Source organism: Marmota marmota, unplaced genomic scaffold, assembly GCF_001458135.2.
Source record: "Marmota marmota marmota unplaced genomic scaffold, marMar, whole genome shotgun sequence".
Classification (NCBI taxonomy): Eukaryota; Metazoa; Chordata; class Mammalia; order Rodentia; family Sciuridae; genus Marmota; species Marmota marmota.
The window spans coordinates 52,284,333-52,309,254 of NW_026000026.1; the positions used below are offsets into that span (position 1 = coordinate 52,284,333).

The window sequence follows — 24,922 nt, forward strand, 5'->3', positions numbered from 1 at the left end:
TGATATCAATATAGAAAGCTTAAATTACTTATTAAGTTTACTAGGAACCAACATTTTCAACATATGAAAACACACACACACACACACACACACACACACACACATAAATCAAGTGAAACATCTATGATCCCACATTGAAATTAGACACTTTTTTTAAAAAATTTATTTGCAAGCCTACTCTGTGAATTTGGATTTGAGGAGGGTTCCCACCATTCCCAGAACTGCAGTATTCACTGTGCCTAAACTGTTCGTACAATGTGGTTTAAGCTGAACACCTACTCTCCTGAGAATCTGGAAATTACCTATATGACCAGCCTCCAATAAACATCATGAGCAAGGAACCTTGTAGTGAACACTCCTGACAGACATTTCACATGTATTCCTGAGGAAATAAAGTTTGTCTTGTGTGACTCCATGAGAAGCTTCTTAGAGGCTCTGAATGGTTTCCTCCAGACATAGTTCTGTTTGGCTTTTCTAACTGCTACTGCTTTATATCCTTTGCTATAATAAGTCTTGGCTGTGAGTATGACTATATGTGAGTCCATTTAGTGAATCTAAGGGTGGTCTTAGGAACTTCAAACATAGTAGGAAACTTTATAGACTAGAAGCTAGTTTCCTTGACAAATTTTTAAAAAAAGGAAAATCTACAAAGAAAGTCAGTAAATAAATGTCTGATATTTTCAATCTAATTTTTTAATTTAAATTAAATGTTAATTTTTTGTCTCCTCTGAATACAGATGACAAATACTGAAATAAAAATAAAAATTGTTATTTCAAAACCATAAAGCTAAAAATATATTAATTAATAATTAAACTTTCAAATCATTGTATAAGTCTGTACATTTAAATTTTTAAAATCATTTAAACTTAAACTTAAAATAACACTAATACTGTGGGGACATCCTATATAAGCAACGTAACTTGACTCAAGAAGAACACAGAAAACCTGAATACACTCATGACCATCAAAGAAATTAAATCAACAGTCAAAAATCTATCCACAAGAAAACAGCAAGCTGTGGTTGTTTTGTTTGTTTATGTAGTTGTTTATAGACAAATATTACCTACTCAAAGAAATAGATAACTCCTATTTTGATAACCTCAGGCACTGACCTCTTAAAAAAGAAATAACCCCTATTTTAAGGAAGACATTCCAGATAATAAAAGATTGGGAAAGCTATCCAACTCATTTTTTAAGGCTAGTATAATGTTAATATTCAAAATGACCAACAATTATATAAAACGATAGACCAGTCTTGTTTATAAACATACATGAAGGAAAAAATTCTACATGAAATATGAGCAAACTTAATGAGTCAAAGTATGGGTCTATAACATTACTTGTCTATATATTTGCACATATTTAAATGTATCTATTTAACCACATCATGATCCAGTAAGGTTTCTCCCAGGAACTCAATGATAGATTAACATTTTAAATCTACTAATGTTCTTAAGGAAATGGCTCAGTAGAAGAGCACTCGCCTAGCATGCATAAGGCCCACAAGGCCCAATAAAAAAAAAACCCTACAACTGTATACACAATGTATACATGTATTAATTACATGGTACCCTACTAATAGGTATAACTTTAATAATGTACCAGTTAAAAAGAAAATAAAATCTATTAATATATTTTGCCACAATAACATATAAGGGAGAAAAACTTTAAGATCTTTTCATGGGTACAGAAAAAAAATCAACATTCATATATTATCTGTTATAAAGAACCTCACAGCAAGTAAAGAATATAAGAAAACTTCCTTAATTTGATATTTAATGGTAAAACTTTAAAGCATTCTTTTTAAAGTCAGAAACAAAGTAAGAACATTTGTTATTACTGCTTCTATTCAACCCACTAAAGGAAATCTTAACCAATTATAAAAAGTATTATAAGGATTGAAAAAATGTCATTTTTTATAGATAATGTAATCACACAGAAGATCAAGAATAATCTACAAGTTGTCAAAATGACAACTCAACAATATTATTGGATATGAGAATGATATGCAAACTGGGTGTAGTGATGTATGCCTATAATCCCAGCAACTCAGGAAGCTAAATCAGGAAGATTGCAAGTTCGAGGTCAACTTTAGCAACTTAGTGAGGTCCTAAGCAAATTAGTGAGACCCTGTCTCAAAATAAAAAATATAAAAGGGCTGGAGAAGTAGTTTGGTAGTAAAATGCTTCTGTATTCAATCCCCAGTACCAATAATAATAATATACAAGAAAAATCAATAGCATTATTATTCATAAGCAACATCCAAGTAGAAATGTAATAAAAGATCTCAGTCACAATTTTTAAAAAATCATAATGTACCTAAGAATATATTTCACAAAATCTGAGTAACACCAATATGGAAGAAATTATAAAAGTTTACCATCAGGCATAAACAGAAACTTAAATGAATAGGAAGATATACCATGTTGGTGGATGAGAAGACTGTTTCATAAAATTGTACATTCTCAACCAGCCTAGGTGTCCATCAGTGGATTAATGGGTAAAATTAATGTGGCATATATATGCAATGGAGTTTTATTCAGCCATAAAGAAAAAGGAAATTATGTCATTTGCAGGAAAATATATGAAACTGGAGACAATTACATTAAGCAAAATAAGCCAAATTCATAAAGTCAAGTATCATATGTTTTCTCTCATATGTGGAAGATAGAGAGGAAAAAGGAAAAGAAAGGTGGAGGATGGGATCTCATGAAAATAAAAGGGAGAACAGCACAAGAAAGGGACCAAGGGCTAGGAGGAGAGGAAGAAGGGAGAAGTGCTAGGGATTGATACTGGCCAAATTACATTGTTACATTGTGTGCATGTACAAATACGAAACAGCAAATCCCATCATCATGTACAACTAAAATGGACCCAATAAAAAATGTGGAAAGAAGAAAAATATAAAAATGCCTATTCTCACAAAATTACTCTACAAATTCAATTCCAAAAGAAATCCCATGATGGCTAATAGAACTTAATAAAATGTCTTTTTAATTCACATTAAAACCAATACATTAAAAACTGGAAACTTTTGAAGAAGATGAACAATGTAGGAAGACTTATCCTAATATCCATCATCTCATTATGAGTGTTGTTAATTTAGATGATATAATATGGGCACAAAAATGAACAAATCAGCCATGCAGAATACCAAAACATACCCATGTATGTATGTATGGCAATTTGGTATATGAGAAAGTTGATAATACAAACCATTGAGGAAAAGATGAGTTATTTGAAAATTAAATGGAGAAAATCAGGTACACATAAAGGAAAAAAAGACCATTAAATTATCTTAAAAAAAAAGACAATTTTAAACAACAACAACAAAAAAAACTCACTCAATGTAAGTAGCCAAGTCACAGAAAAGGAAATCCAAATGTCCAATAACGCATGCAAGGTTGCTCTGCTCATTCTCACTAAATAATAGTAAAATGCAAATTGAAACAAAATAACATTTTTACGCTATAGTCTAATAATATTAAGAACCAGCAAATATATAAGGAAGGAAATATATGACTACTAACTGAAGCATTTGTTTCAGTTAATTAAATTGGCATTGTTACTTTGGGAATGATTTGGCTTTGTCCTTCAAGGTTGATAATGATCATAACCAACAAACACATACCTAAATAAACTTTTGGTACAAAGGAACAACATAAAAATGCATTAAAAATACAGCATTATTTTAACATTTAAAAACTTTATTAATTCATAAATAATAAATAAATATATTTATTCGTTGATTTATGGACAGAAACTAAATGTCCATAAATCAATGAATAAATAAATTACAGTATATGTCATTGTAAATAAATCTCACAAGTATAATGCTGAGTGAAAAAACAAGCTCCAGAATACATTCAGTATGATAAAATATATATGAAGTTGAAGAAACTACAAACAACTTTCTACAACGATAAAAATGTTCAGTATCTGCACTGTCCATTACAGTAGCCTCTAGCTCTGTGGGATGTTGAACACTTGCAGTGTAGCTAGTGTACCTAAGAAACTGAATTGTTTTATTTTAATTAATTTAAATATAAATAGCTACATTTGGCTAGCAGATATCATATTGGCAGAGCAGGAGACAACTGTAAGTCTATCTTATAGATAAAATCAGAATAATCAAATAAAAATACTGAAAGTAGAGGGTTGGGAAGATAGTTCAGTGGTAGAGCACTTGCCTAGCATGCACAAGGCCCTGGGTTCAATCCTCAGGATTGCCCACCCCCCCCCCAAAAAAAAACTGAAAATAGCACTGGACAAGTCAGAGAAGTTTTTACTAACTTTATAGTACCAGTTTATATTAACTTTCTGTGTTCTATTTATCTAAGTTTCCTTGTATGTATAGGCTAAACTAGAGAATCTCTGAGTTCACTGACAATTTAAGTTCAGAACTTTCAATCAAGTTTCATTTCTTCCTTCAAATATATACTTAATAATTTATAATAATCATTCCTTTGCATAAAATCTTCACACTGGAAATCCAAATTCCCTTACTGCTGTCTGAAGCCTCTAGTTGTCCACAGACAAAACAGGAAAAGAGAGAAGAGAGTAAATCATATGATCAGTCAGTAAATGATCCATGGCTCTCAGAGAAGCTCATTTTTCAAAGAGAGGCTTTTTTACTAGGTAGCTGTGACTTTTAGTGGGTCTTATCATCAACATTTAAAATCCTAAAGCTATTTTCTTGTGAATATCCCCAAACCCTCAATAGAAAATTGATTATATAAATTGCATACTTATTCACATGAATGTTTTTGACTCACAAAAACCCAAAGCTTATGCATAGTTCCGATGTATATTTATGAATTTTTAAAATATTGAAGATCTTAATAAGAAAGAAAGACAAACTCAACTGTTCCAAATTATAACACTTGCCAGATAGCTCAGTTCATTCAGTATTCTGTCCAAGTTATCATGTAGCCAAAGAATACAAAAGAATTGGGTCTCTGTGTGCTACTCAATCACACAACTTTTAATTACATCACTTAGTGTGTGACAGAAATATCCAGATCAGAGGAGAGAAGACTGATTATTTATGATCTTTTCTGACTGACCTGCATACTGTTACTAAATGGGGAAACTTTAGGGTTATTTTGAATGGTGGTAAATGGCAGGAAATGACAAATAATTATCTCTTACTCTTTAATGTATGGCAAAATTATTGAGACATTCCTGACCTTTATCACCTTTCATAAAGTATACATAGAATTTAAATTAGCAATAATTTTCTGTGTCACCTTGAGTAGGCCACAGGGTGCTTAGATTAAACATTGTTTCTAAGTGTATCCTGAGGGTGTGTCTAGATGAGATAAGCATTTGAATCAGTAGACTCAGTAAAGTACATGGTCCTCCCCAGTGATTGGGCATCATTCAATCCACTGAGGGCCTGAATAGATCAAGAGGGAAAAGATGAAGGAATTTGTCACATTTGCTTCCTCCCTGACTATCTGACCTCCTAGGACACATATTTTGTGCCATTTGACTGGGATTTATACCTTCACCACCATATTTCTCAAGCCTTCTGACTAGGAGTAGAATTACACCACCAGCTTTCCTAGTTCCCCATGTTGCAGGCAGCAGATCATGGGACTTCTCAGTCAAATCCTCAGAATAAATATCTTCATAGATAAATAGATATTAAGTACATGGATGCATAGGTAGATGACAGAAGGACAGACAGACAGATCCTGTGTTTCTCTGGAGAATGCTGACAAATACAGTGAACAAATGTTTCCTGTCGATAGCTAATTTCCCAATTTAGATGGGGCACTATTCTTCTTGAACATCTGTATAGAAATATGGGAGGAAATTCAGCTTGGAAAGTACAAGGAAATAGAATACCCTTTATTCAAAAGGGAGGAAAATTTTTATGCTTCCTATTTACAAGAGTTGACCCTCATGGAAACCTAATGGAGACCATCATTAGGAATTGATAGATAGTTGTTCACTGTATTTGTCAGCATTCTCCAGAGAAACAGAACCAATAGGATCTGTCTGTCTGTCCTTCTATCTGTCATCTACGTATGCATCTATGTACTTAATATCTATTTATCTATGAAGACATTTATTCTGAGGATTTGACTGAGAAGTCCCACAATTTGCTGCCTGCAACATGGGGAACTAGGAAAGTTGGTGGCATAATTCTACTCCTAGTCAGAAGGCTTGAGAAATATGGTGGTGAAGTTATAAATCCCAGTTAATGGATAGGATTACAGTGTATTTCAGAATATAATTACAATGTAGTTTAAAACACTCTTATCTTTCATGGTCTATTATTAAATACTCAAAGTCAGCATAACAAGATCAGATGTGAAATGCAGGGCTACTTAAAGGAACACTTGTTTTAAGTCCAGTGATTGAAAGGGGAAAGAGAAAAAACATAGATGTTAAATATAGAAGTTAAGTTTCCCTAATCTAAAAACCCAAAATCTAAAATATTCCCAAATCCAAAACATTTTTAGTACAAATAAGATGCCACAAGTGGAAAATTCCACACGTGGCCTCATGTGACAGGTTAATAAAAAACACAGGCACACCAAAAATGTATGAAATTGCTTCACACTATCTGCATAAAGTAAATAAAAACATACATGAATTTCAGGTTTAGACTTGAGTCCCATTATCAAGATATTTCATTAGGTATATGTAAATATTCCAAATATTTTTTTTAATATTTATTTAAAATATTTATTTAAAATATTTAAAAATGAAAATCCCAAACATTTCTTGTTCCAAGCATTTTATTCAAGGAATACTCAATGTGTATTTTCAGCTAGTATTTATAGTAACACCCAGCACTGAATATTCCATACCAAATACTAACCAGGCAATAAACTGTTACTCTTTGACAAATCTAAATTGAAAACACCTAAGCAGAAAGGAGAGCTACACCATCCTAGTTACTAGTTAGTTATAAAATTTCAGAATATCATTTAAAATTTTCTAAAATTTTTAAAGGGAAAAAAAAGGTACATACCAAGTATCAAGATTTAGAATAGCCTTAATAGAAACCCTGAAATACAAATAAATTAGAGTACAATGCCTCCAAAATCCTATTTAAAATTTTAAAATGCATATTTTCCATACAAAAATAAATTACAAATCAAGTTGAATTTGAAAAAATAAAAATATATAACTCAACAACATACATTTTTCTTCCTCCAGTTTCCAATGCACAAAGGATTTTTTACCTCCAGCATCCATTTAAAATTGAAATTAATTTAGGGAGATCTACAGTGATAAAGTCAGTCTGACAAGCTTCCTCTGTAAACCTAGAAAAAGCTGAATGTGTATAACCTTTGACATTATTTGTAATTTACTTGTCTTTCAGAAATCAATAAGAACTTTATAAAGTAATCAAAATATATTGGGGGGGAGATACAAGGGAATTGAACTCAGAGGTGCTTAATCACTGAGCCACATCCCCAGCCCTTTTAAAAAATATTTTATTTAAAGACAGGGTCTTGCTGAGATGCTTAGGGCCTCACTAAATTGCTGAGACTGGCTTTGAATTCACAATCCTCCTGCCTTTGCCTCCCAATCTGCTTGGATTACAGGCATGCACCAGCACACCCAGCTAAAATATCTTTTTTGTTTAGTTGTCAAGGGACTTCTATTTTATTTATTTTGGTTATATGTGGTACTGATGCTGAGAATTAAACTCAGTGCCTTATACATGCTAACCAAATGCTCCACCCCAGCCCTAAAATATCATTTTGATTCCACTTAAGATAAACATTTTAGTTGTGGCAATTCTTGCTGATGTATTGAATTAAATACTCTGGAAAGCAGATATAATATGCAACAGAGTAATTAGGAATAAAAAATGCCAAGCAATTAATGTTGAAGAACTTTAAGGTTAGATTTGGGCTTTGCTTATGAAAAAATAAAAAAGGAAATATGGTTATGTCATGACACTAAAAATTCTTGTTTTGAAATTTTTGTTTTGTTTTGTTTTTCATTTCTTGGCAGGGCATGATGGTACACACTTATAATCCCAGCAACTTGGGAGGCTGAGGCAGAAGGATCAAAGATTTGAAGCCAGCTTCAGCAACGTAGTGAGGCCCTAAGCAAACTAGCGAGACCCTGTCTCAAAATAAAAACTAAAAGGGGCTAGGGAGGTGGATCAGTGGGTAAGTGTCCTTGGATTCAATCCCTAGTACCAAACAAAAAGAAGATTTTTTTTCATTTTTTACAATCTATGCAGTTCAAACAACTGTTATGAATGGTTCATGTAACAAAGTAAAACTGATAAATTTAAAGTGAAACTAGTGGATACCCTTCATAAAGCTAAATTTCAACAAAAATAAATCCATGAAAAATAATATAAATTGTAATGCTTCCATTTTTAATATCTTAGATAAAGATTTTATTTTGGCCAGTTCCCAAGGTAACATTTTCCTACTTTTCAAGGTGAAGAATCACCATTATAAGAAAATGACATGTAAAGAGATAGTAATTTTTCATATGGATTTATTCCACTGATTTTGATCACATAAAACTATGGGGATTTTCTCCAGTAGTCCAATTCTTTATATTTAACATTTATTATTTAATCTATTTCAAAGGATTTTTTATTACAAAAGTATTTAAGTCCCTAAACCAATGGAAAATTATTCTCACCCACAATTTTATCAAAACTGTCACCACTAAAACTCTGATATACAACATACATGTAATAATGTTATTATTGATTACAAAGAGTAGTTTTCCATTTCTTTTTAAAGAAATTTAAAGATGTACCTACTGCTTTTTCTAGTTCTCTTAAATTTTTTGTTCTCATAAGACCACAAACCTTTCCTTACTATTTGGCTGTTTTAGTTTTAGACCAAATTCTGAAATTATTTGATTAATACCTATCTTCTCTACTAAATTATAAGGACAAAAAACATATCTCTTTTTACTCCCACTTTATTTTTTACATCTAGTATAGTATCTTGCTTAGAGTAGATGATAAATATATGCTAAGCAACAGATGATATTAACAACAAATAGTGATTGTTTCCTTTACCTTTAGAAAATCTCTCCTGTCTGCTAGATATGAATTGGACCCCAGTAAATAGGTGATTGAACAGAAATAATGCCAAAAGGTCATTGTCAACAAGCAGCTATGTATACAAGAAATACACCATTTTTATCTCTTTTTGTGTTCCATTTTTAACATCTTTAATCTGTGCTTAAATTTAGATAATGAACTGAAAACATCTCTATCTTTATCAACATCCAATAAAAATGTCAAGGATATATTGAAAGACATGTAATATGAACAGAAATTAATAATCATCGATCCAACAAGTTGGTGGCCACGTTTGCATACTTAATGTGGTCAAATACAGTATTGGAATAAAGACAATTAACTTGTTCCTGGCACAAATAACTGCACAAAAATTAACGAATAAAATTTTCTCCTCAAAAGGATCTCTTATTAAGACAATTACAGTATTTTTCTATAGACAAAATGTATATAGGCATTACATGTATATATACTGCACATATACACATATTAAGAGTATTTTCACAAGAAGTAAACAAGTTAAAAAGTAAGATAACAAAATTCTAACAATGAAAGAAATTCGAAATAAAAGGATATGCAAGACTTGAAATCCACATCCAATGTTAAGCTTCTCTCTAATCCTTTACTGATGATAGACAAAACAGTTGATCTCTCTGGAGTATTCTGACCTTACCTAATAAAGATTTTGGTTGGTACCTCTCATATTAAGTAAAGAGAAATATAATAAACAACTTACATTTATCATTTTTTCTTTATATCACTAACCATTCTAAAGGAAGTATTTGAGATGGCATATTTAACAGTATTTTATAATTCATAAGGTTTTTTCACATAAATTTTCATTTAAGCTATACAGCAATCCTTTGAGTTATAAGAGTAAATACTATTAGCCCTACTTTACAAATGAAGACATTAAGAGCATGAGAATCCAAGTGACTCATTCACAGCCACAAAACTAATAAGCAGAAAAGCCAAATCATGCCCAAAGTGTTCTGATTCTTCATCTTTTCATTGTATCACAAACAGTAAAGTTAGATACTTAAAATGTATAACAGCAATAGTAAGTATTAAACTTGGAGTATACCTTTGGGAAGTTTAGAAACTGGGATGATAATATTTGAGTCTTTTACATCATCAGAACAGATCTCACTATTTGATTTGGATTATTATATTTCTTCTATCTTACAAAGCACTAGACAACAATAAATTCATTCAATTACACAGTTAATCCAAACCATTATGTAGTTTGTTAATAGAAGAACATAATGGGGATATTTTCCTAAACCTTTCACTGATCAAATGCAATCTCTTTAATCAATTTACACTATTGTTTTATAAATGTTTTCATAAAGTCCATTATTCTTATTCTTTTTGTAAAACTCCACAAGTTTTTCTTTAAAAAAAAAAAAAAAGCATGGTGGGTTCTAAACTGGAATAAGTCATTGCTTGACACCCTCTTGCCGATTCTTTAAAGAGCTGTACAGCTACGGAAGTATGTTTGTGCTGGTATTGCAGAGTGGAGCTTTGGGAATACAAAATCTGATTTCAGAGAAATCAGAGCTTAGTTCAAAGAAATGAGAAGCTTTCTCCAGTTGATAAGACTTTCCCTGAAAGAAAACTACAACCAAGTAAAAAATACACCTGTGATATTTTCTGCTAGCCCTTTATGATTCTAACAAAAACTTGTTTTAATTTATTTGATTAGATACTTCACTTTCACACTTTCTCTGGTGTTGGTTTAATTTTTGTATGTTTCTTTGCTTGTTTCAGGTTTGATTGTGCAAATCCCAATATTTCAATGTAAATTCGTATTAGATATTTAAGAGCAAAAAATTAACTATATAATTGCAGAATATTCTCAAAGATCTCATCAGAAGGTGAAACAAATTTGAAAAAGATGGAATAAGTATTTTCTTACAGATTTAGAATGTTACTGGTAATAATAATCAGAAACTTATCAGCCATACGCTCAAGCCATAAAATTTAAATGTCATGACTAATCAAGTTTATTTAGATTCTTCTTTTCAGAAGAAATGAGTGAAATAAGAAAACCCATCTTAATAAGCCTTTTATTCCATATTCTGGGGGGAAATCCAAGGTAAAGCAGGAAGAATGAGACTGTGAGTCAACTCATAATTTAAAATCTTGAGGGAATTTCAGTGGGTGGAGGTGGGTAGGAAACACTCATAATATGGTATTTTTTAAATTATTATCAAAGGACTTCCACAATATATCACAGGCATAAAATAAGCTTTGATATTTGAGCTTTTTTTACTCAGCTTTTTCACTACTGTGACCAAAAAGATGTGACAAGAACAATCTTAAGGAGGAAAAGTTTATTTGGGGGCTCATGGTTTCAGAGGTCTCAGTTCACAGACAGCCAGCTCCATTCCTCGAGGCTCCAGGAGAGGCAGAACACATGGCAGAAGTGTGTGGCAGAGGAAAGCAGCTGGTAACATGACACCAAGATGCAGAGATAGAGCTCTGTTTAACAAGGACAAAATAAAAACCTCAAATGCATGCCCCAAGGGACCCTCCTCCTCCAGTCACATTCTACCTGTGTACACTTACCACCAATCAGGTTAATGCTTTCATAATCCAACCATTCATGAACCTTCTTGCATTGTCTCACATGTGAGAATACCTCCCATCTGAACCATAGAAGGGATCATGAGAAAAAAGAGTTTTAAAAAACTGCTTTTATGATAAATATTAGACCTAGTGGTAAGTGAACCTAGTATATCTAAATCTGAGGTTGTGTGTAAACAGCAACCAACAGCACTAAAGTGTTCTTACCCAATGTCGTTAAATTGATGGTCTTAAATTGGATAGTGTATTGGAATACTATGATCCCAGTTTTATATTTGTAAGTACCCTTACAGTTTCAAAGCATTTTCACATTGATGATTTCATTAAATCCTGTCAATAACTCTTAGAGAATAAGATACCTATTTTAATTATAAAAAAGCAGAATCTTTTTTTTTTAATTTTTATTGTTGGCTGTTCAAAACATTACATAGTTCTTGATATATCATATTTCACACTTTGATTCAAGTGGGTTATGAACTCCCATTTTTACCCCATATACAGATTGCAGAATCACATCAGTTACACATCCATTGATTTACATATTGCCATACTAGTGTCTGTTGTGTTCTGCTGCCTTTCCTATCCTCTGCTATCCCCCCTCCCCTCCCCTCCCCTCTTCTCTCTCTGCCCCCTCTACTGACATTCATTTGTCCCCCTTGTATTATTTTTCCCTTTCCCCTCACTTCCTCTTGTATGTACTTTTGTATAACCCTGAGGGTCTCCTTCCATTTCCATGCAATTTCCCTTCTCTCTCCCTTTCCCTCCCACCTCTCATCCCTGTTTAATATTAATCTTCTTCTCATGCTCTTCGACCCTACTCTGTTCTTACTCTCCTTATATCAAAGAAGACATTTGGCATTTGTTTTTTAGGGATTGGCTAGCTTCACTTAACATAATCTGCTCTAATGCCATCCATTTCCCTGCAAATTCTATGATTTTGTCATTTTTTAATGCAGAGTAATACTCCATTGTGTATATGGAGTACNGTCTATGTGAAATCTTTGCTCACTCTTCAAATATTTAATGAGTAACAATTACATTATAGACAAGATTAAATGACATGCATTTGGAAAGTACTTTGGACAGTATAAAGAAACAAAATTATTGTTCACAAATAGAGGGTGAGAGCAGTAAATAAACTTGAGTTTAAAGAAGATTGCTTCAAAGTTGATGGTTTTACCCTCAGGATTATGCTTCTTCAAACTCTATAAAATATATATCTGAGAGGTCATTATGGTGCAAACTGATGTTGAAATCTACTAGCATAGATTTCACATAGATTAACATAGTCTGTCAGACTATTAAAAATGTTTAGTTAAACAAAAAGTCACTAAAGATAAATGACTTTTATTCCAGGAATTAAGATCTAAAGTTAGCACAATGGGACTGAGGATGTAGCTCAGTAGTAAAGGGTTTATCTACCTTGTATGGAGGCCCTAGACTTGATCCCAGCACTCCAAAAAATAAAAGTAAAAATTAAAGTCCATACATAAGATATATTTGCATAGAGTCAAAAAAATCTTAAGGCAATGGTATATTAAAGAAGGACACACTCTCATAAACAGTTATCATTTTTCTTTGATTGAGAACCAGATTAACTTATTATTGGCTTATACTTCATATTGTATTTTAAAAAGCTACATATCTTTAAGCACTAGAAACACACTCAGCCGAGGACCCAAAAAGGACCTGAGACCCATAGGAATCCCAGATTCATATCTCACAATCATTCCAGAGCACACACTCATTGAGTATAATATTTTAATTTCTTTTTGGCCAAATATATATATTTAAAGAAATGTATGATGATGATGTGACTCCATTCTGTTTATCATGCAAATAGAAAATATGAAATATATATCCCCAATAATATTCACACATGCGAGGAAATAAAGATATACTCAAAAAACTGCCCAAACCTTCCTAATGCTAAGAAGCCCCTTAATACTAATTATGCACTGTACACTTGGGTAATAACTTGTAGATATATATATTCCATTAAAAAGTACTGTATGGTTTCGATGTGATATGTCCCCCAAAAGCTCACTTTTAAGACAATTCAAGAAGGTTCAGAGGATAAATGATTGGGTTATAAGAGTCTTAACCCAATCAGTGAATTAATCCCCTGCTAGGGATTCATTGAATGGTAACTGAAGTGATAGGGTGTGGCTGGAGGAGGTGGGACTTGGGTTGTGGCTTTGGGATATATATTTGTATCTGGCAAGCAGAGACTTCTCTCTGCTTTCTGATTGTCATGTGAGCTGCCTCCCTCCACCACACTCTTCCACCACGGTGTTCTGCCTCACCTCCACCCTGAGGAATGGAGCAGGCCTTCTATGGACTAAGACCACTAAAAAACGTGAGCCCTCAAATAAACTTTTCCTCCTCTACAATTGTTCTGGTTAGGTCTTTAAGTCACAGCAGTGAAAAAGCTGACTAAAACAGGTTCTTTAGAGGAAGTACCTCAAAAACAATGCTATCTATTTGGAATACATATGAAAATCCTCATCTCTGTTGCTATTGCCCAGTATTTCTTAGTCTTTAACATGAAGCAAAGTGTGCAATACATATACAATATCCATTTCCTAATTCTCATGAATGTGTGATCTTTTATAGGAAGGGACTCTGCAACAACTGCTACTATACATTTTGTTCATTATAACACTTAAAACATAATATGCTGTGTTTGAAAAATTAGACAAAATAACACTTAAGTCTAAACTACTAGGAAGAATTTCTGGAATATTACTCATCTATGATGGCTCAGTATAAACTGAAATTTCTCCTAGTAAAGGTTTTTAAAATCCTTTCTATTTGTGGAAAGACAAATTGAGCATTACTCTATCTAGAGTCTCAACGTTAAGTATCATAGATTTTTTTTTTTGAGAGAGAGAATTTTTTAGTATTTATTTTTTAGTTTTCAGCGGACACAACATCTTTGTATGTGGTGCTGAGGATCGAACCCGGGCCGCACGCATGCAAGGCGAGCGCACTACCGCTTGAGCCACATCCCCAGCCCAGTATCATAGATTTTTAAAGAAACAATTATATCTTCACTATTATTAATTATCTCAAATATACATAACCTGGTAAATATCATATAAATCATAAAAATTAGATAGAAAATATAGTCTACCCATTAAAAACTGGAAAAAATATATATATATATCATTATAGTTTCCACATGCTCAAAACTTACTAAGGATTGTTTAATATTTTAGCTTTTAATAGTCAAGCAGAATTGCTTACTTTTGTATCTTTTAAGCTTGGAAATAGAATTATTTTGGTTACTTTCCACTTTTCTGTTCATGAACACTTTCATCTTTGCCTCTTTCTAAAGAATATCAAACTCTTGAAAATGCTAAGAATTCCATAGTCCCATTTCACATACTGATAGCACCACTCAATTATTCAAAGAAATGTTCTGTAAAAGTACACTAATTGTTGATATTTTAATAAGATTCAAACAGAAGAAAATTTTTGTATTGATTTTATTGGATTAATATTCTCCTTATTTATTCAATAAGAAATATATAGGTTATACTGAATGAAGAGTGCCTTAACCTAGATTAGAAAGTATTTAATCTAGCACCAGATTCTCAGACTATAAACTTCAAGGAAATTTCAAGAATGATACCAGATGTGATGAAAATTCTAATGAATTCAAATGAATTATCATCTCCTGCCCAAAACAAAGAAAATGGCTCATGAGAGAAAATGGTGAATGATGGTCATAGTTGAAACACCAGAATAACATAGTACTTCACTTCTGTAGCAATATAAAATAAAGCTTCTACGTATTCCAAAGTGGGGCGGGGGGAGCTGTGATTTTCACATTTATTTGACCAAAAGAAATTAAGCATTTGTAAATATTTTTCAAGTTTTTCTTTAAGAACTTTTAAATGGGAAAAAGAAGTAGATATCTACCCAAATGTTTTAAATACATTATTCAAAAGTCACCATCTTCAAACTGTCTAACATAGCTTAAATGGAAGTCAGTAAATAAAGGAAATGGAACTTATTCTGTTTAATGAAAAAACAAACAGAAAAGAACTCTATTTTGCCAACAGGTATAATACCTCATATTGCAGCAGTATTCACGATATCAAGAAATTCAAGAAAAAGAAATTAAGGCAAATGCCCAAATTTCAAGGATTTTTTGTCTTTTAGGGTTTACTGGAGAAAGTAAATAAATACCACCTGTGAAGTAAGATATTCTCAGAAATTTTTGTTTGCAATACAAAGTGAGTTTGATTGTTCTAGAAGGAAGAGAGAAATCAGACTTCATGAAGCACATTGGAAAGTCCCATCCTTCCCATGCCTACCCTCATTAGTATAGACAAAATAATGAAAGCCAAGATCTCACTGGTTATAATCCAAACTGCATGCCTTGGTTCCACTTCTAGGAAGTAAACAAAATTTCCTAATGTAATATTTTTATGTTTCTATTTAACTGGGTGCTTTCTTTTTTTTTTGAGAATTTTAATATTTATTTTTTAGTTTTCAGCAGACACAACATCTTTGTTTGTATGTGGTGCTGAGGATCGAACCTGGGCTGCATGCATGCCAGGCAAGCACACTACCGCTTGAGCCACATCCCCAGCCCCTAACTGGGTGCTTTCTTTGTAATTTCTACCATCCCAAAGAAGTGTATTTATAGTTAAAGGGCTAATGACTTCTACTTTGTGTTTGGGAATAATTCTTTTTCCATCTTTCATCATCCCTCACCTCACCTTTTTCTATTCTAAGAATTTCTTGTACCTATTATTAACAATATATTACAAATCCAGAGAGGAAAAATATACCAAACTTGACCAAAATAGAAGTTGCAACTGTAATTGTACACCACAAAAAAGAGAAAACAAACTAGTAAACTGATGAATTTAACAGTCAAGTAACTAAAGCGGGCCCTTCAAGCCAAGTTTTAATGTAGAGAAGGTAAATATATCATTTACTTTGTTTTTTCTCCTCATAAAATGAATTCCTACTGTAAGCAAGAATAACAGCAGTAAGTCTAAAGAAAGATAAGAAATCTTGAATAAGCCGTGTGCAGTGGCACATGCCTGTAATCCCAGCAACTCCAGAGGCTGAGGCAGGAGGATTGCAAGTTCAAAGTCAGTCTCAGCAACTTAGTGAACCCCTAAGGAACTTAGCAAGACTCTAACTCAAAAAATAAAAAGGGCTGGGAATATGGCTCAGTGGTTAAGTATCCCAGGGTTCAATCAATCCCCAGGACTGCCCCCCCCCAAAAAAAGAAATCTTCAACAAGCCTAATTTTACCTTTTTTCTCCATAATGCACTGCAAATCTTAACAGACAATACCATAACAAATCCTACTAAATAAGCTCCTTAATGAAAATACCTCAGGAGACTGTTTAAAGACTATCTCTGGTGACTTAGGTAGAACAAGGACATGTTGCTTCTTTAGAAAGCTAACATTGGATACAAAACTTTGCCAATTTTTAATCTTCTTTGTTATTTTAACATTCTTATTCTTTTTCTAAAAATGTATTTTGCAATCAATTTTGCAAGAATTTATTATAACAAATTTAATTTTGGGACCTCTGTCCCTAAAAAGAAAAGTTGTTCTATATTCATTGTATATACATGAATTTATTTGATTCTTTCCCTTACATCCTTAGTTTTTATATAAAAATCCTTGCATTTTTATAAGTTTCAGACACTAACACAGAGAGAAAGAGAAGAAGAGGATTTTGTAACAGAACTCTGCCTGAGCCAATTCTCAGTAGTCTGTTGGCAGAAGGCCTTTGTATGAACTATTTCCAAGACCTTGGTCTGAAAGGCAGCCAAAGGCTCCACAAAAGAACAGGCCCACAATGGCTTATTACCTTTCACCTTTGACCCTTGCCCAGCTGTCTCATACTTTGTGAACTCGAAATCTTGAGAGAGAATGCTTAGCCATCCTGTTTGCCAACAGCCTATTTATTCCACAGGAACAGCTTGGCAAGACATATCCAGGTCACCTGACCTTGAGTTGTCACAGAAACCAAGAGCTTCAGACTCTTCTTGTGGTTGAGCCAGAACTGTAACATTTTGACTGGTTGAAATCAATGTTGGATTATACAGCAAGCATCAGTCATTTAATTCACTTTCACATTGTGCACTTCACCAAAGCATTAACACACAAAAGTGAAAGAAATTATGCTTAAACTAGGAGTGGTATAAGTCAAGGCTTGCATATAAACCCCCCCCCCCAAAAAAAGCATCAGTTTTTGACCTGAATATTAAAAGTTAATTTAAATTGTCACAATGCTTTATATCTTGCTAAGTATATCAGTATACAAAAGAAAGCCCAGGAATCTTTTAGTTATTCATATGTTTTTAAAACTGTAATCTTTTGTTTAGTCAGACTTTACATTAAGCATTTATCTGAAGAAATTACTTTATTAAATCCATTATGTTTCAACTAATCCTTCAAGGCTGCTGCTTTGATCATTTTGGTGAATCTTTTAAAATAGATTAATTAATTGATTTTCACACATTAGTAATGAGAACAAATATAGACAGGTTTCTTTTTTAAATGGTGAAAATTTACCTTAAGAGTGAATAAAATAATGTCATTTATTATTTAAAGGATTTGTTTTCAGGAGTTATTTTCTGAATTTCTTTACAGTACCCAAAACATAACAATATTTACCAAAATTATGTATGCAGACAATCTATCAAGAATATCTATTTTTTGAAACAAGTATTACATAAATGAGTTTTAAGTAAAAAAAAAAAAAACTGTATCACTGTGTTTATATACACATTCACCACTAAGGAAAAATTAATTACCTTGAAACTTCATAGCCAGGAAACCATTTGATAAATGATAAATACAAATTTTAAGTTGGGAAAGAGTTTCCTTTCTAATCTAAGAATAAAAATAGTCATTATGGATAGTGATGATGATAGGTAACATCTGTTGAATATGCTAGACACTATTGGAAGTGCTTCCCATGGATTAGCAGATTTAATCTTCACAATCACCTGGAGAGGTATAGTCTCATTTTACAGAAGAGGGAAGTAAGGCTAAGAGAGTTTAGGTCACACCTCTAATAAGACAAAAATGGAGTCTGACTTTAAGTATTGTATCTTTATTGGCTCTCAAAACATACCCTAAGAAAACAACTTACCAAGTATGCAAGTGAAATATACAAGGATATCACTTAGAATAATGCACCCTTTGTAGTTTATAAAGCACACTTAAAAACACTAACTTAAGTTTTACAGTTAACTCCGTGAGATAATTTTGTCATGCCTCTTATACAGACAAAAAAGCTAAATTTAAGTAAAGGTTACCTGATTTATCCAAGGTCACTTGGCTAATAAGTAATACTACAAAGATGCTCATTCAGGTCTTCTAACAAAATGCCTTCTGTTTTTCCTACTATAATGGGTCTCTTTATTTTATACTCAGATCTTTCTTGAGATGAAATATTACTCAACAACTTGAATGAAGAATTTCAAATAAGATTGATAAATAACAAAAATAAAGACTTCTTTTAATTTAACATTAAAAGAAGACAATATAGTAGTGAATTAATTTAGTGAAAATAAATCCCATATTCCATATTTTAAAATCATGTAATTCTTAGTATCAATATTTCCATTTTTGAGGGAAAAGTAGAAGGAATAGGATAAGGGAAGAGCAATGAAATGAATCTAACCAAAGTTTCCTTTATACATATATGAATATACCACAGTGAATCTTACCATCATGTATATCCGCAAGACATTAACCAAAAATAATAAATAAATAAAATATCAGAAAGATCAGTAGAGTAGAAGTAGGGGAAGGGAACAGAGGGAGGAAGTAGGGGAGAGAAAAGGAAAATACTATGGACTGAACTTGAGCAAAATATATTCTATGTTTTTTCTTTTCTTTTTTTTTTTTACTTCTAAATGGACTTTTATTTTATTTATTTATGTGGTTCTGAGAATTGAACCTAGTGCTTCACATATGCTAGGCAAGTGCTCTACGACTACAACCTCAGCCCCTCTATGTTTTTTGACTATGTAAAAATAAATCCTAATGTTATATATAACTAAAAAAAAACAAAAATTAAAATAAAACTTACTGATTAAAAAATTTCCATTTTCAGAGAGATTCTTAGAGAAGAGGAAAGAGACCAGGGAGAGGGAAAAAGTGGGATAAGAAAGAATAATGGGAGGATGGATATGTTCAAACTATCTTATATGCATTTCCCACTATGCCACAATGAAACCTATTTTTCTGCATAATTAATATGCACTAATAAAAAGAAACTTTTATTTTCCTTAGTGTTCATAAATACATTCTTAATTCCAATAATGAAAAAAAAAAAAAAGAGCTGAGGACCTTACACCCAAAGGATTCTCCTATGGCCCTGCAAGGCTGAGAAGTGGATTATCTAGGAAATAATAGGATCCAACTGGTATAAAAGTTATATCAAGACTGACTTAAAAACTTTTCTATTGGCCTACCTCCTCTGAGCATTTTTTTAAATAAAGAGAGAGTGAGAGAGAGAGAGAGAGAGAGAGAGAGAGAGAGAATTTTTTTAATATTTATTTTTTAGTTCTCGGCAGACACAACATCTTTTATTTTGTAAGTGATGCTGAGGATCGAACCCACACGCATGCCAGGCGAGCACATTACCACTTGAGCCACATCCCCAGCCCTCTGAGCATTTTTTTAATAATTATTTTTTAGTTGTAGTTGGACACAATACTTTTATTTATTTATTTATTTTTATGTGGTGCTGAGGATCGAACCCAAGACCTCTCATGTGCTAGGCAAGCCCTCTTCTGCTGAGCCACAACCCCAACCCCTCCTCTGAGAATTTTTAAGGTGGCTTCATCACCACTTTGATTATCAGCAAGATGAAGCTAGGCATCTTACATGAAAGATCATCTCCCAAGTGGGATGCTCCAAATTCTTGGTTCTCTGTTTTCACTATTCATCCAAAACCTAATAACTATCTGTTTCAGAAAACACAGATTTTAAAACAGACATCTATAGGAGTTGGATGGTATACAATTTCAGGAAGCAATATCTTTTCCAAAAGGCTGAATATGACATCTGCAGAGCAAAACATATGTTAAGGAAAGTTAACTCATGTGTTCCTAGAGCAAGAGATTTTAGAAAGCCATCCTGAAACTGAGAGACCCAACAGAAAGAAAATGAAGGAATAAGTTCTTATATTTGTTCATCTGTAAGAGAGATTCTCTCTTTGGCCATTTCTGTGGTATGACTTTACCCATTATAAAAGCATAACTAAAGAAAAATACCAAAGAGAAGAGGAGGGGAAAATCAAATTAAAAATGTGAAAATAGGGTTGGAGATTTAGCTCAGTTGAAAAAGTACTTGCCTGGCATGCATAAGGCCATGGGTTCAATTCCCAGCACCACCAAAAAAAAAAAAGAAAAGAAAAGAAAAAGAAAATAAATGATAGGAAAAAATTTAATGCTTGTTCTTTAAAAATAATTTAAAAGAAAAATTAAAATAGAAACAGAATTCCTAAATGAATTTCCCATAATAAATTAAGGGCGAAATTTAAACAATTACCATACAACATGACAACATGAAACTCTAAAATGGTGTTAAAATACATTGCATAAATGTTTTGTTGTTGTTGTTATTTATTCTAATTTGTTATATATGATAGCAGAATGCATTACAATTCATATTATATAGAGCACAATTTTTCATATCTCTAGTTGCACACAAAAGAGAGTTACAACATTTGTATCTTCACACATGTACTTAGGGTAGTGATGTCTATCTCATTCCACTGTCTTTCCTACCCCTGTGCCCTTCCCCCCATCTTCTTTGCCTTTTCTAGAGTTCATCTATTCCTCTCAGGCTGGCCCCAACAACCTCAATATGAATCAGCATCCTTATATCAGAGAAAACATTCAACATTTGGTTTTTTGGGATTGACTAACTTCAATTAGTATTATATTCCCCAACTCCACCCATTTACCTGCAAATGCCATCATTTTATTCTCTTTTAATGCTGAATAGTTTTCCATTGTGTATATATACCATATTTTCTTTATGCATTCATCTACTAAGGGCATCTAGGTTGGTTCCACAGTTTAGCTATTGTGAATTGTGCTGCTATAAACATTGATGTGGCTGTGTCCCTGTAGTATGCTGTTTTTAAGTCCTTTGGGTATAGGCAAGGAGTGGGATAGCTGGGTCAAATGGTGGTTCCATTCCCAGTTTTCCAAGGAATCTTCATACTGCTTTCCATATTGGCTGTATCAATTTGCAGTCCCACCAGCAATCTATGAGTATGCCTTTTCCCCACACCCTCGCCAACACTTATTGTTGTTTGTATTCTTAATAGCCATCATTCTGACTGGAGTGAGATTAAATGATTTGCATTTCTCTAATTGCTAGAGAAGTTGCACATTTTTCATACATTTGTTGATTGATTGTATATCATTTTCAAGAAGTGTCTATTCAGTTCCTTGGGCCATTTATTGATTGGGTAATTTTTTTTTTTTTTTTTTTTTTTTTGGTGTTAAGATTTTTGAGTTCTTCATATTTCCTAGAGATTAGTGCTCTGATGTGTGTGTGGTAAAAACTTGCTCCCAAAATGTAGGTTCTCTATTCACCTGATTGTTTCTTTTGCTGAGGTTTGAATCCATCCCATTTATTGATTCTTGATTTTAATTCTTGCACTATAAGAGTCTTATTAAAGAAGTCAAGGCCTAATCTGACACGATGAAGATTTGGACCTACTTTTTCTTCTATTAGGCATAGGGTATCTGGTTTAGTTCCTAGGTCCTGGATCCACTTTGAGTTTTGTGCATGGTGAGAGATAGGAGTTCAATTTCATTTTGTTATATATGAATTTCTAGTTTTCCCAGCAGCATTTGTTGAAGAGGCTATCCTTTCTCCAATATATGTTTTTGGTGCCTTTGTCCAATATGAGATAACTCTATCTATGTGGGTTTGTCTCTGTGTCCTCTATTCTGTACCATTGGTCTATCAGTCTATTTTGGTGTCAATACCATGCTGTTTTTGTTACTATTGCTCTGTAGTATAGTTTAAGGTCTGGTATAATGATACAACCTGCTCCACTCTTCTTGCTAAGGATTGTTTTAGTTATTCTGGGTCTCTATTTTTCCAGATGAATTTTATGACTGCTTTTTCTATATCTATGAGGACAGTCATTGGGATTTTTATTGGAATTTCATCAGATCTGTATAGTGCTTTTGGTAGAGACAGAGGAAAAATAAAGCAACTTCTTTACAGGCAGGTCAGTAGTACATTATCCCCAGTAGACCTATGGAAATTAGCCCATGAGTTTTTTTTTGATACACCTGCGATGTATAATTAAAAAGCAGATCTGGTGGTGCATGCCTGTAATCTCAGCTACTTCAGAAGTTGAGGTGGGAGAATCACAAGTTCAAGGCTAGCCTGGACAAGAAGACAAGACCCTCAAAAAAAAAATTTTTTTAAATCCAATCTCTAAGTTCCTAGGATATACTTGACTATAAATACTTTCAGGAATGTCAATTAACTTAATAAATTTCTAAGCCATCAGTTTATTCTGAATGTTTTAAAATTATCACTGATATCATTCCAATAATTATATATTAAAGTTGTCACTGTTTTATAAATATACAACAATGTCTGTTTGGTGATCAGAAGGTATATGTGTCATAGAGAAAATGAAGAATTATCATTGTTGGATACCCTCTTGGAACAAAAAAAAAAATGATAAGATCTTGCAAAAGAGTGCTAAGGTCAATTCTCCATAAAGATATTTCTGGATTCTTTTTTTTTTCCTTTGTATTTCAAGGTCTGTAGCTCATCCTGAAAATACTACTTGGAAAGCCCATCATTCTTATGTTTAAATAAACAGGCTCAAGAGGCTGTCATGAAATCTTGATTGCCAGAATCTATTTACTTTTCTGACATTCCAACACTAAAATTGCTTTGAATTCTTCAGTGTTTCCTCCATGATGCAAATAGATAGAGGTAGTTTTAACATTACTCTTGACACTTAACTCAAAAGTGACCTTTTATGGTTTTAGTAGAGTTGTGCTAAAATGTAAAACAAGAACATAGAAATGTGCATGCTGAAATGAAGAAGCACTTTTGCTTTCAAAAGAACTTAGATACACACACAAAGCAGACATTTTTTGCCCTCTGGAAAATACAATAAAACTGTTGTAATACAATTGGAATTGAGAGATTTAGGGATAAAAAGCTTGGGAATACCAACAAGGAGGACAGTACTCTTTTATTGTGCAAGTACGAGAGTGCTTATGATGACACGCATATTGCAGGCTTAATAGAAGAAAATGGATTTTCACTTTAACAGCTTACAAATGAATGCTTCAAAACACTTGCTAATATTAGCTCTCACTGCCTTTCTTCAGCTTGTTTCTCCAGCCCCTGATATAGTGTCCACCAATGTCCCCACCCTCCACCTGCAGGATCTGTCCTACCTTTGTATCTGAGTTCATTTTGACTGAGCTAAGAAATACCTAAACTACTTCAGTGCACACTGGTGCTCTTACTATTTAGTCAATCACCACACTGAGGTTGGGGAGCATGGGAGCTGAGATGATAAATGCTGATCAGATGGATTCTATACTGTTTTCTGAGCCTCACCCCTCTCATGTGCTAAACAGGGCTACCATAAAGCTTCTGAGGTTTCCTTACCTGTTATATATCCCAATCAGGACAAATAAGGTCTCATTACCTTTTTTCCCCTCATGTTAACCCATGATCTTTTAGTCTCCTTCAATATAAATTATTACCCTAATCCTAATAATTCTGGCTTTAAACCTGGTAGTTATGCCTCCTCCTTAAAGACATTAATTGACTGCTTCCTATATGACTGCTCTCTTAAACTGGAATCACCAACTCAGTTTTTTATTGCTATGACTAGTACACCTATAGGATCCTTGCTACTTTAACTTATGCTATGATTTGGATACAAAATATCCCTTAGAATCTCCTGTGCAGAAATATTCAGAGGTAAATGATTAGATTATAAGAGCCATGACCTGTTTGGTCCATCCTAATTTGAATGGACTGACTGGTTGGTAACTATAGGAAGATGGGCCATGGCTGGAGGAGTGGGTCATTAGGAGTGTGCCCCAGAAAGGTATATCTTCTCTATGGTCCCTTCTCCCCAAGATGTGCTATCTCACCTTGACTAGAGCAATGGACAGGTAATCCATAGATGAAGAATTCTGAACCATGAGCAAAATTGAGCATCAAATAAACTTTTTCTCTTCTAGGTGTTCTCACCAGGCATTTTTGTCATAGTGATTCAAAGCAGACTAAAACATCT

General features: G+C 33.0%; 1 protein-coding gene across 1 annotated transcript in view; it reads right to left on the reverse strand.

Moving 5' to 3' along the window:
* LOC107135395 overlaps positions 1–24,922 on the reverse strand; it is a 126,450-nt gene that overhangs the window by 53,180 nt on the left and 48,348 nt on the right. Inside the window, exon 8 of the mRNA XM_048811858.1 lies at positions 3,346–3,423. Coding sequence (XP_048667815.1) covers positions 3,346–3,423 — 78 coding nt within the window. The remainder of the gene's footprint in view (positions 1–3,345; positions 3,424–24,922) is intronic.